This window comes from Aquarana catesbeiana, linkage group LG01, assembly GCF_042186555.1.
Source record: "Aquarana catesbeiana isolate 2022-GZ linkage group LG01, ASM4218655v1, whole genome shotgun sequence".
In the NCBI taxonomy this organism is placed as follows: domain Eukaryota; kingdom Metazoa; phylum Chordata; class Amphibia; order Anura; family Ranidae; genus Aquarana; species Aquarana catesbeiana.
In genome coordinates this window covers 369,161,436-369,181,437 of record NC_133324.1, presented here as the reverse complement: position 1 = coordinate 369,181,437, position 20,002 = coordinate 369,161,436, and the positions used below count along the sequence as shown (strand labels likewise).

The window sequence follows — 20,002 nt, the reverse complement described above, 5'->3', positions numbered from 1 at the left end:
AATTACTAGAATTCCTAGGGATCGTCCCATATACATATATCTACCTTTTGCCTCTAGTGTTACAGAATAATTTGGCAGTGTGTAGATGTATGGTTAAAGAAAAGGCATACTGAAGCTTGTCTTGCATCAGAAAATAATCATGTACTCTGTGGATTTTTAGGGGTTCTTTTTTTAACTCTTAAGTATATTTTGATTCTCTAGGAAGCCCATTTTTTTGGATGTTGGCAGTGTAAAAATAGACGCTCTAATGCAGTGAAGGTGAACCTTGGCACCCCAGATGTTTTGGAACTACATTTCCCATGATGCTCTACTATACTGCATGACCATCATGGGAAATGTAGTTCCAAAATGTCTGGGGTGCCAAGGTTCGCCATCACTGCTCTAATGACACTTTGTTCTACCAACTTTTGATAGGCTAGTTAACTTAAACTTGGCACGACAGGATATTTTAGCTTAGGACCACACAGGCAATTTTTAGTAGGGTAATCATGCTCTTATGCCGCGTACACACGCTCGGAATTTCCAACAACATGGTGTGCTCTGTTCTCCCTAGGCCGCCTGGTATATGTACCTCTCATATCCCAGGAGGCATAGTCTTTCATTCTCAAAGGAGGAGGGGGAGGCCTACCGGCTGAACCTGGGAGAGCTGGGAGCCGATCAATGACATTATACAAAACATGGCGGCACAGGGCCGGGCTCTGCCAGAGGAGGAGGGGATCTCATTAGGACAACGCAGGATCCACTGGGTGAGTGAGTATCTAAAATCTGCAGAGCACACCACCAGGTATGCAAGGGTTTAAAAAAAAATGGGGGAATTGAAGGGGGTCCGCTTTAACCTTTCTTGAAGGCTCATTCTGTTTGGAAATGTTTTGGATTGAGCTATATATTCACTATATCTGGAAAGATGTCCGGATCGTCAGAACTTCTGAGTTGGACTTAACAGGAACTCCCAGGGTCATCAGATGTGAGGTCAGCCTGTGTTAAACAATGTGAAGAGAGCAGGCTGGGAGCACTGTCCAGGCACAGAGTCAGTGAGGACATCAAAAGTGAGTTCCAACGCAGAATTCCCTACAACTTCCTGCAGAGGGCATACTTTAAGATCATAGTTTTTCTTTCAGATTTCTTCAAGTCCTGTTGAACCAGGGTTATGATATGGGCTGAATGGAACTGAGTCACGAGCCCCCCTATACCTTCCTCCAAGCAGTTGTGTGGAGCAGAAGAGTGAAAAGAAAAGAAAGTATAAACTGCTGGCTCAGTGAAAAGGAGTTGCAGCAGTATCTGTCACAGAACACTACACATTATAAATCAGCTGTTCACAGTCAAAGAAGTCAGCTTCCACCATATGCAGTACATCATAGCTGTTGGATTTCCATCTGTGTACCCACCGGGAGCACTCATCTGATGACCCTGGGAGTTCCTGTTAAGTCCAACTCGGAAGTTCTGACGGTCCGGACATCTTTCCATACGCCCTGGGTGGCATATTGCCTTCATGACTCCATGTCGCTGACAGGGGAGTCCACCGGATCTGGTAAGAGTCTATACCTACCATTCTCTGATTTGATGCCGTTTTTTGGTTGGATGTGGTTCCCATGTACTGAATAACGAAGTTTCCTGCCAACGTTTGGAATAACTTTTTGCCCTATGGCTTATTGATTTTTATTTTCATCAGCTATATTCACTATATCTGGTTGAAAGACTTATGGTGTTTTGGACTATATATTTCATCACCATTTTTTGTTATTTTAATTTGTTCTCTATGCGCTACATTTTTCTTATTTTATTTACACTGTTGTTTGTCACACTGTATGTAGCTGCTCTCTTTCTCTAGTTAGCGCAGTGTTTTTTTTTTACATTTTTACCCCCCCCCCAGTCCACTAACCTAAATAAACCTAGAAACCTCCACAAGCTGCTGATTTATAACAGTATGACAACCATATTCTCTCAACTGTTAAATTTATAAACGATGTAAAGTGACAAGTTTAATTTATAGGGAAGAAATAAAATGTATGTTCTTGTTTTAAAATAATGTTAAAAAAAATCTATATAAACTTTTCAACTCTAGTCTTTGTTGTTGGTGATGCAATGTAGATGTGAACAATATCAGTATTTCTTCCTTAGATAATTTTAAAATTGACCACCGGGTGGCATTGGAAACACAAGAGCAACATGATGATCTAGTCAAGTTTTCTTCTTGTGCATTATTTACCTTGTGAAAGCATTTGTTACCCCAACACTTCATATTCCTGATATGTGCATGCTGTACCATGTACTTGTACGAGAAAGTAGCCTGTTCTCTTTGTATTGCTTCCATTATGTGAAATCCCTGGTGTTTCTGCTAGTCTCTCTGCTTTTCTATTAAAAACTGACCACACTAAACAGGAGAGCACAACCTATTCAATTCTCTAGCTCTGCTGGAAACTCAGTGTGCTCTCCTCCAATGAACAGCCTTGTCCTGACACGCCCCCCGCTGCCTGCACAGTCATTCACTGGCAAGCTCAGTGTGCTGCTGCTTCTCCTCCCCCAGCTCTTAAAGTGGAGTTCCACCCCCCCAAAAAAAATTAGTAATGTTCTTAAAAAAAATAAAAAAAAAAACATTTGGAGAAAATTTTTTTTTTACTTACCGCTAAATGCCTGTTGCTAGGGGGTCCCTCGTAGTCTGCCTCCTTCGGTGCCTAGGCTCCTGACGTCACTTCTCTCGGCACAGGAAGGGAGATCGCCTCTCCCCCCCCTCTTGTCAATTATCTGGGACATGTAACCGGTCCCAGATGATTGCGGGGCCAGTGACGGCGCGCGGCGGGTGCCCGGCTGTGAAACCACAGCCGGGCGCCCACAGTTGAAATGCCAGCACCGCCGAGCGGAGGGGGGACGAGCGGGGCTTCGATCCCCCCGCATCGCTGGACCCAGGGACAGGTAAGTGTCCGATTAAAAGTCAGCAGCTGCAGTATTTGTAGCTGCTGACTTTTAATTTTTTTTTTTTTAAATGGGAACCCCACTTTAAGCAGCTGATATATAATATATTATATTATATTATATATTATAATGTTTTTGTTTTGTATATCTATCTATTGTTTTGTATATCTATACAAAAATGTTTCGCCTTTCATTTCTATTTTAAAATGAATGGGTTGTTTTACAAGATGATGGTTTACAATCACTTTAATGTAAATGTACTGTGGAACACAAGTGCTTCCAGTGTCACCAGATAGTGGGCCCTTCTTGCATTTGCAAGTAGGGTCCCCTTTCTTATTAAGAGCCAGGGTCTTCTAAATGCCAAAAAATACCATAATGCAAATTTTCCTACACAGAAGTGTGACTCACCCATCGCTCCCTCCTCAATTGGCACCTTTCAGGGGGGAGGGGGGTGCAGATACCTGTATAATACAGGTATCTGCACCCACTTCCGGGCATATCTAGCCGCAGCTAGCCGCAAATGCCCGCCCCCCCGTTGTATTCTGGGAAACACACAGTTCCCACAACACAACGGGGACCAGTGTAGATGCGCAGCACGACTTGCGCATGCGCAGTAGGGAACCGGGCAGTGAAGCTTCACTTCCTGATTCCCTGACCGAGGATGGCGGCGGGGGCAGCCAAGAGACGTGCAATCGATCGCTTCGGCTGCCGACATCGATGGACCCCGGGACAGGTAAGTGTCCATTTATCAAAAATCAGCAGCTGCAGTATTTGTAGCTGCTGGCTTTTAATATTTTTGTTTAAGGTGGAGCTCCGCTTAAGTAAGGGAAACAGGCAGTGGAGCCTTGCGGCTTCACTGCCAGTTTCCTACCGTGCACGCACGAGCGACGCGGCGCTCTGTGAATGGCCCCGTGGTGTTCTGGGAACACACACAATTCCCAGAAGACAACGGGGCCGCTCACCGAGGAGCAGAACACACCGCGGAAGAGGAAGAGGCAGATTAGGAAGACTGCCTAGCAACAAGGGTTTAGGTAAGTTTAAAAATTTTTTTTTTCAAATGTTTATTTTTAATTTTTTTTTAGGATTTTTGGTGATTTTTTTTTTTTTTTCAGGGTGGAACTCCGCTTTAATGAATTAAAATATGAGTTACTAACTCAGCAAGGGGCTGCCACGTTGGCTTTGAAAATTATTTTAAAAGATTGCCTATTCTTTTGGAGTTTCTAAGATGGTTTGCAATTTGCTTGGATAGCAAAATCTTAATTTGTACATATGGAGTTTGTAAGACCGGTCAAGGTTATTCATTGTGTACAAAGTGAAAGCACTGGCGTATTGACAGGCTATAGTGATTTTATGCGATCTAGAGTCAAACATGTGTGCGTATTTGATGTAAATTCTAATATCTGTTTGTTGAGTATTTTTTTTTCTTTGTAACTAGGCCTTGTGTTTACACATTTGGATCTCCCATCAACAATAGGGCTCTTTTTCCATGTCAAGAGCCACCAGTAGCAATGTCAACATGGCATGCAACTGTCCGAGCTGACAGCACATTTATTGTGCTAATGAGCGGTGAAAACTTTGCTGCTCCAACCAACTGTGGTCAAGGTAAGTAGCCTTTGCTTTAATCAAAAAATATACGCTTGTATACGTATTGCCTGCAAATTGCTTCAGCAGCGGCGCTTTGCGGTTGGTTTTAACCCTTTCCTCGGCTGCTAGCGGGGTTAAAAGCACCCCACTAACGGCCAAAAAGCGCTGCTCTAACAGCGGTAAAGCGCCGCTAAAACTAGGGGCGCTTTAGCGCTAACGCGGCCTGCTCCCCAGTGTGAAAGGGCTCTTAAATTAAGTTTCTGGTACAAAGCTTGGCAAAGTTACTTGCACATGAAAAAGATTTTTTTTCTTCAATTTATCACATTTTTCATTTTATGTGACACTAAAAAAAACTAGCAAAAAAAAAAAATTAAATTGAAAAAAAAAAAGTTTAAATGAAGATAAAACAATAGCTAATGAAAATGGGAAGAAAGGAGTTAATTAAGGTTGATTAGTAGGGATGAGCCGAACACCCCCCTGTTCGGTTCGCACCAGAACATGCGAACAGGAAAAAAGTTCGTTCGAACATGCGAACACCGTTAAAGTCTATGGGACACGAACATGAATAATCAAAAGTGCTAATTTTAAAGGCTTATATGCAAGTTATTGTCATAAAAAGTGTTTGGGGACCCGGGTCCTGCCCCAGGGGACAAGGATCAATGCAAAAAAAAGTTTTAAAAACGGACGTTTTTTCAGGAGCAGTGATTTTAATAATGCTTAAAGTCAAACAATAAAAGTGTAATATCCCTTTAAATTTCGTACCTGGGGGGTGTCTATAGTATGCCTGTAAAGGGGCGCATGTTTCCTGTGTTTAGAACAGTCTGACAGCAAAATGACATTTTGAAGGAAAAAACTCATTTAAAACTACCCGCGGCTATTGCATTGCCGACAATACACATAGAAGTTCATTGATAAAAACGGCATGGGAATTCCCCAAAGGGGAACCCCGAACCAAAATTTAAAAAAAAAAATGACGTGGGCGTCCCCCTAAATTCCATACCAGGCCCTTCAGGTCTGGTATGGATATTAAGGGGAACCCCGGCCAAAATAAAAAAAAAAATGACGTGGGGTTCCCCCTAAATTCCATACCAGACCCTTCAGGTCTGGTATGGATTTTAAGGGGAACCCCGCGCCAAAAAAAAAAAAAAAAAACCGGCGTGGGGTCCCCCCAAAAATCCATACCAGACCCTTATCCGAGCACGCAATCTGGCAGGCCGCAGGAAAAGAGGGGGGGACGAGAGTGCGGCCCCCCCTCCCTCCTGAACCGTACCAGGCCACATGCCCTCAACATTGGGAGGGTGCTTTGGGGTAGCCCCCCAAAACACCTTGTCCCCATGTTGATGAGGACAAGGGCCTCATCCCCACAACCCTGGCCGGTGGTTGTGGGGGTCTGCGGGCGGGGGGCTTATCGGAATCTGGAAGCCCCCTTTAACAAGGTGACCCCCAGATCCCGGCCCCCCCCCTGTGTGAAATGGTAAGGGGGTACATAAGTACCCCTACCATTTCACGAAAAAAGTGTCAAAAATGTTAAAAATGACAAGAGACAGTTTTTGACAATTCCTTTATTTAAATGCTTCTTCTTTCTTCTATCTTCCTTCATCTTCTGGTTCTTCTGGCTCTTCTGGTTCTTCCTCCGGCGTTCTCGTCCAGCATCTCCTCCGCGGCGTCTTCTGTCTTCTTCTCCTCGGGCCGCTCCGCACCCATGGCATGGGGGGGAGGCTCCCGCTCTTCTCTTCTTCTTTTCTTCTCTTCTTCTCTTCTTCATTTTCTTCTCCGGGCCGCTCCGCAATCCATGCTGGCATGGAGGGAGGCTCCCGCTGTGTGACGGCGCTCCTCGTCTGACAGTTCTTAAATAACGGGGGGGCGGGGCCACCCGGTGACCCCGCCCCCCTCTGACGCACGGTGACTTGACGGGACTTCCCTGTGGCATTCCCCGTGACGTCACAGGGAAGTCCCGTCAAGTCACCGTGCGTCAGAGGGGGGCGGGGTCACCGGGTGGCCCCGCCCCCCGATATTTAAGAACTGTCAGACGAGGAGCGCCGTCACACAGCGGGAGCCTCCCTCCATGCCAGCATGGATTGCGGAGCGGCCCGGAGAAGAAAATGAAGAAGAGAAGAAGAGAAGAAAAGAAGAAGAGAAGAGCGGGAGCCTCCCCCCCATGCCATGGGTGCGGAGCGGCCCGAGGAGAAGAAGATAGAAGACGCCGCGGAGGAGATGCTGGACGAGAACGCCGGAGGAAGAACCAGAAGAGCCAGAAGAACCAGAAGAAGAAGAAGAAGATGAAGGAAGATAGAAGAAAGAAGAAGCATTTAAATAAAGGAATTGTCAAAAACTGTCTCTTGTCATTTTTAACATTTTTGACACTTTTTTCGTGAAATGGTAGGGGTACTTATGTACCCCCTTACCATTTCACACAGGGGGGGGGCCGGGATCTGGGGGTCACCTTGTTAAAGGGGGCTTCCAGATTCCGATAAGCCCCCCGCCCGCAGACCCCCACAACCACCGGCCAGGGTTGTGGGGATGAGGCCCTTGTCCTCATCAACATGGGGACAAGGTGTTTTGGGGGGCTACCCCAAAGCACCCTCCCAATGTTGAGGGCATGTGGCCTGGTACGGTTCAGGAGGGAGGGGGGGCCGCACTCTCGTCCCCCCCTCTTTTCCTGCGGCCTGCCAGGTTGCGTGCTCGGATAAGGGTCTGGTATGGATTTTTGGGGGGACCCCATGACGGTTTTTTTTTTTTTTTTTTGGTGCGGGGTTCCCCTTAAAATCCATACCAGACCTGAAGGGTCTGGTATGGAATTTAGGGGGAACCCCACGTCATTTTTTTTTTTTTAATTTTGGCCGGGGTTCCCCTTAATATCCATACCAGACCTGAAGGGCCTGGTATGGAATTTAGGGGGACTCCCACGTCATTTTTTTTTTTTTAATTTTGGTTCGGGGTTCCCCTTTGGGGAATTCCCATGCCGTTTTTATCAATGAACTTCTATGTGTATTGTCGGCAATGCAATAGCCGCGGGTAGTTTTAAATTAGTTTTTTCCTTCAAAATGTCATTTTGCTGTCAGACTGTTCTAAACACAGGAAACATGCGCCCCTTTACAGGCACACTATAGACACCCCCCAGGTACGAAATTTAAAGGGATATTACACTTTTATTGATTGACTTTAAGCATTATTAAAATCACTGCTCCTGAAAAAACGGCCGTTTTTAAAACTTTTTTTTGCATTGATCCATGTCCCCTGGGGCAGGACCCAGGTCCCCAAACACTTTTTATGACAATAACTTGCATATTAGCCTTTAAAATTAGCACTTTTGATTTCTCCCATAGACTTTTAAAGGGTGTTCCGCGGCATTCGAATTTGCCGCGAACACCCCAAATTGTTCGCTGTTCGGTGAACTTGCGAACAGCCAATGTTCGAGTCGAACATGAGTTCGACTCGAACTCGAAGCTCATCCCTATTGATTAGGCTTAACTAATTAAACAATATTAAAGTAGAACTTTTTTTTTTTTTTTTTTTTTAATTTTGGATAGATTAAGGGAGGGTTATAACCCCTATCAGATTTGTGTTGTCAAATGTGGCCAATTGAGGAGATTTATTTTCACTTCCTGTCCCATAGCCAAACATGAAGTGAGAGGAAATCCCTTCCAATATGGGGAACTTGTTGGGGCCCCCCAGATCTCTCCACTCTGTCCAAAACTGAAAAAAAAAATTGTTTTTCCTTTTAGTTATACTTTAAACCCTTGGTTATTTTAAGCACTTTCAGCAGATGATTTAATCACTTTGATTATGCAGCTTCTTTGTTTTTTAATCCTTGTGTATGTTACAGTTTAAGCTGGTGCCGTGACCACTACCCTAGGTTTTCTGTTTCAGGGTGGCTCCTTTCTCTTGCAGTATTTTATGGAGCTACTCTTGCATGCAGAGAATAGAGCTGTGTTTCCTTACACTGTGTATCAACAGAAACACACAGCCCTGTAGCCAAGGATGGCAAGGAACTCCCCTGCGCCCCCCCCCCCCCTTCCCTTCTCCAAGCAATCAGACTGGTTCAAGACTGCACTATCCACTGTTATTGCTTAACTATAAAGATTGAAAGGTCAGGGAAGCAGCACTGAGACAGCAGGGGCCAGCAGCATTGAAAGTTGAAAATTGCACATAGTGTTAAGCTAATAAAAACACTGAGGGGGTTTAATACTACAGGTTTAATACAGGTTGAATAGAAACTTTGATCCACCTTTGATCCCCATTTGAATAGGATCATAAACACAATGTAGCAATACATTGTTGTACTGTATTACTCAGTGACACTTGCAGACTGATAGGGTAATTTTACTTAGAAGTGGCTGTATTTTGACAGCTGCTTCTGCTATGCAATTCCTGGTATGGTTGCTTTAACAGAGATTATGTGCAGATCAAAGGAAAGTTCTTTGATCAACATAAACAATGTAATTTCTCTCCAACAGTAATATTGTTAGGGTGAAGGTATGACATTTCATTGAATCCACTGCAGTCGATTCTGACATACAAAGTGAGATCCATTCTGGTGCTATAATCTACAAAATCTGGCTGTCATTTTGACAGTTGGGCTTTGCAGATTCTAGTGGCAGAAGAGCTATGGCAGTGGAGAAGAAACAGCATGTATGGTATAGGGTACTTTGTTGAAATCTTTTTGGGAGTTTACCATAGAACAAGGATCCTTAAAGTGGTGTTCCGGCCGAAATTATACTTTTTAAATAAAAATACCCCTATAATACACAAGCTTAATGTATTCTAGTAAAGTTAGTCTGTAAACTAAGGTCTGTTTTGTTAGTTATATAGCAGTAGTTTGGTATTTTATAAATTTACAGCAGGCCGTGGCAATCTTAAGTCTGGGCATCTGAAGCCAGACTGTATTTCTTCCTGGATCTCATCCTTGCAGATCTCGCACATGCTCAGTGCAGCACAAGCAGTGTAATAGGTTTCAGGTCAGGTTTCCATAGCAACGGCAGTGTCAGAGGAAGTTGCCGCCCCTTCCCAGAAGGCATTGCAAACAGGAAATTATGCGATGGGCCGCGGCCAGGGAGGAGGAAGTGAAAAATGAATACAGCAGATATACAGTAAGTGCTGAGAAAAAAAATATCCAATTAGTTTACAGTGCACAGTTTAGTGAGGGATGCTGAAGAGTTGTGAAAGTGGGTGGAACTCCACTTTAACTGTTTAATGGGTAAAAATTCAACATTTTGCACAAGACCAATTGTGACTAGTTCCTTTTTAGTTATCAGCATTTAGTAAACCAGTATCCTTATATGCCAAGTCTTCCTTTTTAATGTTAGTTAACCACTTGACCTCCGGAAGATTTACCCCTCTTCCTGACCAGGCCATTTTTTGCAATACGGCACTGCGTTACTTTACTGACAATTGCGCAGTCATGCAACGCTGTACCCAAATAAAATTTGTAATTTTTTTTCCCTCAAATAGAGCTTTCTTTTGGTGGTATTTGATCACCTCTGCGTTTTTATTTTTTTGCGCTATAAACAAAAAATCCCCGACAATTTTGAAGGAAAAAAAATAATATTTTTTTACTTTCTGCTATAAATCATATCCAATAAAATAATTTAAAAAATCTAATTTCTTCATAAATTTAGGCCAATATGTATTTTGCCATATGTTTTTGGTAAAAAAAAAAATCCAATAAGCGTATATTGATTGGTTTATGTAAACGTTATTGCATCTACAAATTATGGTATATATTTATGGATTTTTTTTTTTTTTTTTTTATACTAGTAATGGCTGTGACAGGACTGCGATATTGCAGCAGACAATCAGACACTAATTGACACTTTTGACACTTTGAACCAGTGACACTAATACAGTGATCAGTGCTAATAATATGCACTGTCATGATCAGTCTATAATTTTGAAATGATCAGTCTATAATTTTAATGGTAGGTTTATTTTAACAGAGACAGAATAACAACAAAAATATCCAGAAAAACGCATTTCAAAAAAGTTATAAATTGATTTGCATTTTAATGAGTGAAATAAGTATTTGATCCCCTATCAATCAGCAAGATTTCTGGCTCCCAGGTGTCTTCTATACAGGTAATGAGCTGTGATTAGGAGCACTCTAAGGGAGTGCTCCTAATCTCAGCTTGTTGCCTGTATAAAAGACACCTGTCCACAGAAGCAATCAATCAATCAGATTCCAATTTCTCTATCATGGCCAACACCAAAGAGCTGTCCAAGGATGTCAGGGACAAGATTGTAGACCTACACAAGGCTACAAGGCCATCACCAAGCAGCTTGGTGAGAGGATGACAATTGGTGCAATTAATCCCAAATGGAAGAAACGCAAAATAACTGTCAATCTCTCTCGGTCTGGGGCTCCATGCAAGATCTCAACTCGTGGAGTTTCAATGATCATGAGAATGATGAGGAAGCAGCCTAGAAATACATGGGAGAATCTTGTCAATGATCTCAAGGCAGCTGGGACCATAGTCACCAAGAAAACAATTGGTAACACACTATGCCATAAAAGACTGAAATCCTACAGCTCCCACAAGGTCCCCCTGCACAAGAAAGCACATGTAAATGCCTATCTGAAGTTAATAAACATCTGAATGATTCAGAAGAGAACTGGGTGAAAGTATTGTGGTCAGATGTGACCAAAATTTTAGCTCTTTGGCACCAACTCAACTCACCGTGTTTGGAGGAGGAGGAATGCTGCCTATGACCTCAAGAACACCATCCCCACCATCAAACATGGTGGTGGAAACATTATGCTTTGGGGGTGTTTTTCTGCTAAGGTGACAGAACATTTTTACAGAATCAAAGGGACGATGGACAGGGCCATGTACTGTCAAATATTGGGTGAGAACCTCCTTCGCTCAGGGCATTGAAAGTGGATCATGAATGGGTATTCCAGCATGACAATGACCCAAAACACACGGCCAAGGCAACAAAAGAGTGTCTCAAGAAGAAGCACATTAAGGTCCTGGAGTGGCCTAGCCATCTCCAGACCTTAATCCCATAGAAAATATGTGGAGGGAGCTAGGTTCGAGTTACCAAACATCAGCATCGAAACCTTCAGCCTCAGTAGCTTTCAGTTGTTAATCAGTTCTTTTTTTAACATATTTTATAGGTATATACAGGAAAACTAGAAACAAAAAAGAATGCGATATTGAGTTGTAACATGTGATACGTCACAGATCATTATGAACACATCAAGCATAGGTAGATAAGACAGGGCTGTAGCACTCATCAGGGAAAGCATGTACCTGTACCAAACAATTATGTATAATATGTTAACCAGACCAGTGGTTCTCAACCTCAGTCCTCATATACCCCCAACAGGCTATGTTTTGGGAATTTCTGTTAGATAAAATAGCTGTCCAAAATACCAAGCCATTGACTCTGATTTAAAGCACATGTGAAAGATAAAGAAAAACCTGCAAACATGGCCTATTAGGGTACTTGAGGACTGAGGTTGAGAACCACTGCACTAGACAACCAAATAATAATGGGCGGCACAGTGGTGTAGTGGGTAGCACTCTCGCCTAGCAGTAAAAAGGGTCACTAATTTGAATCCCAACCACAACACTACCTGCCTGGAGTTTGCATGTTCTCCCTGTGCCTGCATGGGTTTCCTCTCGGTACTCCGGTTTCCTCCCACACTCCAAAAAGACATGCTGGTAGGTTAATTGGCTTCTGTATAAATTGGCCCTAGTATATGAATGTAAGTTAGGGAACTTAGATTGTAAGCTCCTTGAAGGTAGGGACCGATGTGAATGTACAATGTATATGTAAAGCGCTGTGTAAATTGACAGCGCTATATAAGTACCTTAAATAAATAAAATAAATAATACTTCAAAGAGTAAAGCAATGAATAAGCCCCCTCTTCCAAAGTGATTTGTTACAAAGTAACTGGTTACTAGCTGGTAACTAGTATTTCTTATAGGTCTTCTGTTGCGTACCACTAGACTAAGACAAAAAGAAGATATTATGGCCTGTATTTGCCTTTCATAAAAGATTTTATAATAAAACTCTTCCACTTTTTGAAAAATACTTTGTATGTGAATCTTTATTCGACTTTGTATCTAGTTTCTCAATATAGAATAGATTTTGGAGGTCTTGTTTAACCATAATTATTGTGTGTGTGGGACAGAGGTCAGGATGTGACCAACATTTCATAAACCGTCTTCTAGTGGCTAATAGATATATCAAAATCCAATGTTTATCAATATCTTTAGCTGAATCATTGGAAGGATTACTATGTCCAAAAATCACCAGGGTCAGAGGGGCAGAATTTGTATTTACATTAGTTACATGCAAACTGAAGTCGGTCATCTTTTTCCAGAATTAAGGGGAAACACATACACAATATCGGTATAATGTTCAGCACTAAACCATCTGATGAAAAAGATTAAAGTTTAAAATTTATACTTATATACTGAATACATTCCTAATCTGTTTAAAGGATTGGCTTGGCACTTCTCTCTCCTCTTTTTGCTTTCCTTTTTTTCCAGATTTAGGAACGGCATTTCTGATCTGGGTAAAATCACATTACAGAAGGCAAATACTGCAGATCTAAAGGATGAAACTGGCATGTGTGATTGTTTAGAGGATTTTTACCCAAAGAAATGTCGAAGGAAATTTGACAATCTTTGACAGGAGGTCCAAGTGACAATGATGTTCCAAGTTGTTGGCAGCACCAAACTCTATGATTAGTCATTTGTACCTAATGGCAGAGGGCATTGATGTTCTATTCATAATTTCTGAATGACTCATTTTGTACTTTAGCAATTATAAGGTAATTTTAGATTTTCCACAGCCCTTTTCCACCTCTAACTGAGCAAAAAAAAATTGGAATGTATTTACTTAAAACGAATTAGCTCATTCCAGCTTCAGTTCACATGGACCCCACCCATCCTGTGTACACCTCTTTATTCGTTAACCACAGACGCACATTGTGTACAGTACTCTGCTAAAATAAATCAATAGAATGGTGTGTTTTTTGGTGTGTTGGAATTCTGGAGTCCAGTCTCTCACAGCTTGAACAAAGGGGATTTCTTAAGCAACAGAAAAAGTTTGTGGTTTCCACGGAAATTATCATAACTGGGAAATGCACGCTAAAATGACTAACACTGTGTCTACAATGGATGAATTGCACAAAAATATGTTGTTGACGTCTTTTATTCCTAAAATTCCGGACACTGACTTATGTAGTCAATTGACTTCTTTAAATGGGACATTCATACATGGCTCAGGCATATTGGCCTGAAAATAACAGTTATGTGCTTTGGTGTGCAGCACAGTTGTAATTTTTATATAATTTAGAGGATGTAGAATAGATGGATCTCTTATTGTTATGACACCTGGTCTGCTGTAACAGTAGCTGTGTTCATTGGATACCTCTCTGGATGAAAGAAACCGTTTTCTATTACAAGCTGTGGCAGCTGTTTTTTTTTTTTTTTTGTATGTTCAAAATAAGTGCACCACAAAACACTTTTTCAACGTAGAAAAAAAAAAAAAAAAAAAGAATTAACAACATAAACCAGATCAAAAGAACGTGGTGTGCGTTCAGAGCTTTGTCATTGGTAGTACAAAGCATGAAATTTAGCAACTTTACCGCTTATGTATCTTATAAGTCATAGTGGACATATCAGTCATCAAACGCCATATATGATTATAAATCATAAAGAGACACGAGCCACTTATTGTCTCTTATTTAAAGTCCTTTGAATGCCATTCATTTATTTGTGGATGTTATTGAAAAGGTTAAAAAGGTATCAACCAAAACTTATTTTTCTTTTAGTTTTGTTTGTGTTAAAACTTGCATCACCTTTTACTGCTCTTAGTTACCCCATTGGCAAGATTTTCAATAATTTCCTGTTCTGGTGATAACTGTTCCGGTGAGTAGGGGAAGACTAAACACAAATTTTTATTGCTAGCTGTTCTTTGTTAGAGATTTTCACTTCCCATTTTAGTGGGATGGCAAAAATAAAGACAGAGTTTCTATGACTAAGCCCATAAGGGTGTAACATATCAGAGAGTCTAGGATGCTAGCCTAGTGCCGTATAGGCTAGCATCCTAGACAGTAAAGTTGCTTGTTCTGTAGTAAACATATGAGAGAGGGGGACGATCTGCTGGTGGGGATGTGTTGCTTTTATGGGTAAATAAAAATTTACAGAACCAGGTCGTGTCATCAGTGTGCAGCTTCCCCTTTTTTGTCAGTGCAGTTCATTCATTGGAATTGCAACCAAAATGTTTAAAACCAATAAACCAGTTATGATATAGTATAGCATTTTAACCCATTCACGCCCAAGGGTAAAACAAATCTAAATGCCTAAGCACAATTTTGCATTTTTGACATGTGTTAGTAAAACCATACATATCATCACATCTACTTTGTGTATCCAGGTGGATTATTCCTTTTATTTTTTTTATTTTCTCAGGACAAATTGGGCTTTAACCACTTAAAGACCACCCACCACATATATACTGCGGCAGGGCGGCTCTATTGCACATCGTACCTGTATGTCATTTTGTAAAATAAATACCGTGGGGGCGTGTGTCCGCTGCACGGAGGGGGAGCCAATCAGCGGGTCCAGCGGACTTCCACGATCACTACACAGAGAGGCAGAATGGGGATCTGCTTGGGTAAACAAAGCACATCCCCATTCTGACAGAGGAGGACACAAAGATCTTCTGTTCCCGCTGTTCCTGTTCATCCAGTGAGTCCATCACATAGTTAGCAAGCACCCGCTAGGGACACACTCAACCCTTTGAGCGTCCCTGATGTTAACCCCTTCCCTGCCAGTGTCATTAATACAGTAACTGCATATTTTTAGCACAGAAGACTGTAATAATGTCACCAGTTCCCAAAAAAGTGTCAAAAGTGTCAGGTGTCTGATTTGTCCACCGCAATGTCGCAGACATGCTAAAAATTCCTGATCGCCACCATTACTAGTAAAAACAATAAAAAAAATTAAAAGTCCATAAATCTATCCCATAGTTTGTAGACGCTATAAAACTTTTGCACACACCAATCAGTTTACTCTTATTGGGATTTTTTTACCAAAAATATGTAGCAGAATATATATTGGCCTAAATTGATGAAGATATTTGACATTTGATATTTGACCACCATTAGAAAGCTCTATTTGTGGGAAAAAAAGGACATCAATTTTATTAGGGTACAGCGTCACACGACCGCACAATTGTCAGGTAAAGTAATGCAGTGCCGTATCACAAAAAATGGCCTGGTCATTAAGGGGGTAAAACCTTCTGGGGCTGAAGTGGTTAAAGAGATAAGTCCAGGTGGTGTCGTGCATTTTGTTGGACTTCATTTTGTTGGACCTCATTGTATGCCTGCACATTTATTGGCTGAATTCCTGAAGTTCAGCTTCTGGGGCTGAAGTGGTTAATTTGGTAGTAAATGGTTATTTCAGATTTTTTTTTTTTTTTTATTAATCAAAGGAAAACTGGCCCAAAAAAAAATTTTTTTTTTTAAATGTAGCTGTATATTTCTGATTATTATTATCATAACCTTCCACCAAAGAACAACCCAAAATAAATTCTTCTGTTCCTGAAGATCACAATGATACCACATATGTGTGTGTCAGCCCAGGTTCACACTGAGCTGTGGGAATGAACTCGCACCATTTCACTCCTGCATGTCAGTCCGTATTTCGGCTGCGATTTCACAGACATCTGTGCGGGTGTCAATGGAAATCGCACCCCGAAATCGCAAAAAGCAGTACAGAAACTACTTTTTTGAAATCGGTGCGGCGTCGCCCCGATTAGGACAGTGCCATTGCCAGCAATTGCCGCCGATTTGACATGTCAAATCGCACCAATGAGAACCAAGGCTCAGTTGTTGTTTGTATCCATACGGCCCAGAAGCAATAGTGTGCATTTTTCTTTTTTTTTTTCTTTTTTGTCCTACCTAAAACACACTGACCCTAACTGAAAATCTGCCCAAAATATACTGACCCTGACCTTGACCCTTACTTGACTTGATCTAGGTATTTTTTCTTTATTTTTTATTTAGTTTTTTGTTATTTATTTAATAATGTAATAATTTTTTTATATTTTATCATTTTTATATTTTTATAAACACTTCCTAAAAATAGTGGTTCAAAAAAGACCTTTCATTTTGAATGGGGGTTTTGGTTTTAATAGAAGGTGTCCTAGTACTACTGTCACTGTACCTGTGAAAAAGCACATGTGAAATACTACAGAATGTATGCTAGAAGCCTATGAGTAAAGGTCCCATTTCAAGTTCAGGTCCATTTTCTTGTCCTTGAAAGCACTAAGGTGTGACTTGGCATTGTGCAGCACTTTTATTTAAAAAGACTGGCTTCATAGCATATGTTTATAGAAGGTGCTAAAATTAGCATGATTGCTTGTTTCTATTTTACTTTATATATTTGTTCTAAAATTAAATTTTGTGAAATTCTTTTTTTAGCTTATTTGAAATGATTTTGCATTGCTTTAAACAAATTCACTTTCAATTAATAAAAAGAGCAAATGTACTACAGCTTGGGTAAGATAACAGTTTGCATCAGCAGAGTAACACTAAGTACTGAAATATGCTTTGTTTCAAAATGCAAGCCAATAAACAGTTATATATTTAAAAAGGTAAAAAATGACTGTTAAGCTTAGATAGAAATTGTGTCTTTTTTTAGTTTTTTTTTCTTTTCTTTTAATTTTATTTGTTATGGTAATACTGGAAAATTATGCATTGCCTGCTAGGATACCTTTTTTTTCTTTGCATAATCATTTATTGTGTGTATATATAGAGCAAATCTGCTCTTGGGTGTATAAAACCACTAAAGCTACTGTGCACTATGCTATGATACGTGACATTACAAACCTGAATAAAAACAGTGCAGCTTTATTTGCAATAACTGAAAGAACTATACAAAAAAATCTGTGATAGTAGTAACTTATGCTTCAAAAGAAATGAATATATGCAAATGAAGTCCCAAAACTCCAGAATGTGAATGGTAAAATAGAAGACTGATGGTTCCACAACCCGTGTTCAAGTGGTGGAGGTTAATAGGAGGAAAACCAGAGTGTCACCAAAGAGAGCTCCTATTGCACTTACCAGAACTTCTGTGACCCCTTAATTAAAAGTGGTCAGATCATGCTCAAAGTCAAGGGACATAAGTCCACCTTTCAGAACTGAATGCTATGGGGGGCTTGGTATCAGCTTGCTGTCTCAGGTATGCAGGTATGTTAGCAATCTGTATGTCATAAAAAGAGAACACACCGCATAGTGTATAATCGTTGGTAAAAAAGATTTAATGAAAAGATTAACACTCACATGAATAAGAACGATTCAAGCATAGTCGCTGGAAATAGTACTTCCTCCAGTAGCCAAAATGGGCGACAGTGATTCGCGCATATGTGGTTGCATGTGTATGTGGCTCCACCCTACGCGTTTCATCATATATGACGTCATCAGGGGCACCTAATTTCTTATAGAGTTGGACAATACTTAAAACCTTTTTTCAGATTTTTATTGCTATCGTGTCTACACTGGGAAGATTTCCCTTCACTTTCACCAGGGCATAAGGTAACCCAATAGCAACACAGACAGCAGTAAAATGTTTTAATATTACCTCACTCCGAGTAATTTAATTCCTCATATGTATGCATTCATGATAATTGTCCTTGGGTCAAAAATTCAAGGGTACAATGCCAATAAAGATTGATTTGTCTCAACACTCTAAATGTTACATTTGTAGAACAGCTTCTTGCATTGAAAAACAACAGACTTACTAGCAGAATCACCAGGTGAAAATAAAGGAAAGCCTGAAAAAAGAAAAACTAGCCATCATATCTAAGAATTGGTAAGCTGCAATATAATAAATGTTGTTTTTTTGGGTTTAATACCACTTTAAAAATTGACAGAGCTGGGTTGAAAATTATCTGCTGAATTATGACTGCATCCTATCAGATTCAGTTACCTTTCATGTATTCAGGCAGCCACAAGTGCTGCAACTATCTGAATACAATAGTCAGCAGGGAAGATTCTTCCATCCACGCTGTTTAGCGGGAATTGAGTAGCCTATTGATTTTCTCTCTTTCAGTTAATGGGCATGCATGTATGGCTAGCTATAAAATACCTTGCTATCTTCAAATGCTTGAACTTTTGTCTGCCAAAACATGTACAATATAAAAGGTGAGAAGATAGGGAATTTCAATAGAAATTGTAAGCATAAACAAAAGAGCAAGCAGGCAGATTATGTAGTCCCTTGTTACTACAAAGTCTTTGCTTTTATATAAATTCCATACAATTATTCCTCTTTATTACTTCAAACGCTATTCTTTTTATCGTGCCACAGAATTGGTGAAAAAAGGTGTCTTGGCTAAGCTTCAGTTTCCTGACACCTGCTGCCATCAGTTTTTGCTGAATACACCATATTAGCTGGTAAGCATGACATTCAAGTAGACCCTTTCCTTTAGTAGCCTTACAGCATAAAATTATGCATTTAAACAAGCCAGGCCATAGACTGTGAAAATTTCTTTCCTGGAACCACTGTTGCAGGAGAGAAATTCACACGTTACCCCCCATCAACACAGACAGTGGGAATCCCTCCTGCCAAGCAAATGTCTTCTTCTGGGGGGGGCGCCCCCCACCAGGCGAAGACTATAGCAGCCGATTGCGATAATCGCAAGAGAACCCGGCAGTCTGGTTGTACCTAAGTTGATTGATCAATCAACTTGATACATTCAGCCTGCCCATTAACGGTCTGAATCCCGACCGGTTCATGCTGAACCGCCCGAGATTCAAACCGTGTATGGCCAGCTTTAGTTTACAAAAGTAAATAGGAAGAGTGGATAAGAAAAGTGTAAAAATTGCGCCAACTCCTAAAGGGTATAAGGTGAAGCAGCCAACACAACAATCTGACCATTGTAAATGTGAAAATAATAATAAAGTGTGGTGCTAACAAGTAACAGGACACGTGTTATTAACCACCTCAATACAGGACACTTACACCCCCTTCCTGCCCAAGCCATTTTTCAGTTTTCAGCGCTGTCGCAATTTGAATGACAATTGCGCGGTCATGTTACACTGCACCCTAATTAAATTTTTATCATTTTTTCCCCACAAATAGAGCTTTCTTTTGGTGGTATTTGATCACCTCTGCGGTTTTTATTTATTGCGCTATAAACAAAAGAAGAGGGACAATTTTGAAAAAAAACAATATTTTTTACTTTTTGCTATAATAAATATCCAATTTTTTTTTTTTTTTTTTAACAAATTTTTTCCTCAGTTTAGGCCGATATGTATACTTCTACATATTTTTGGTAAAAAAAAATTACGATAAGCGTATATTGATTGGTTTGCGCAAAAGTTATAGCGTCTACAAAATAGGGGATAGATTTATAGCATTTTTATTATTTATTTATTTTTTACTAGTAATGGCGGCGATCTGCAATTTTTATTGTGACTGCGATATTGCGGCGGACACATCGGACACTTTTGACACATTTTTGGGACCATTCACATTTATACAGCGAT

At 40.7% G+C, this 20,002-nt stretch overlaps 1 protein-coding gene across 2 annotated transcripts in view; it reads left to right on the top strand.

Moving 5' to 3' along the window:
* Positions 1 to 20,002, top strand: part of AOPEP (aminopeptidase O (putative)) — a 615,981-nt gene that overhangs the window by 63,231 nt on the left and 532,748 nt on the right. For both annotated transcript variants that reach the window (XM_073633214.1, XM_073633224.1), the window contains one exon: positions 4,346 to 4,512. In XM_073633214.1, the coding sequence (XP_073489315.1) occupies positions 4,346 to 4,512 (167 nt within the window). The remainder of the gene's footprint in view (positions 1 to 4,345; positions 4,513 to 20,002) is intronic.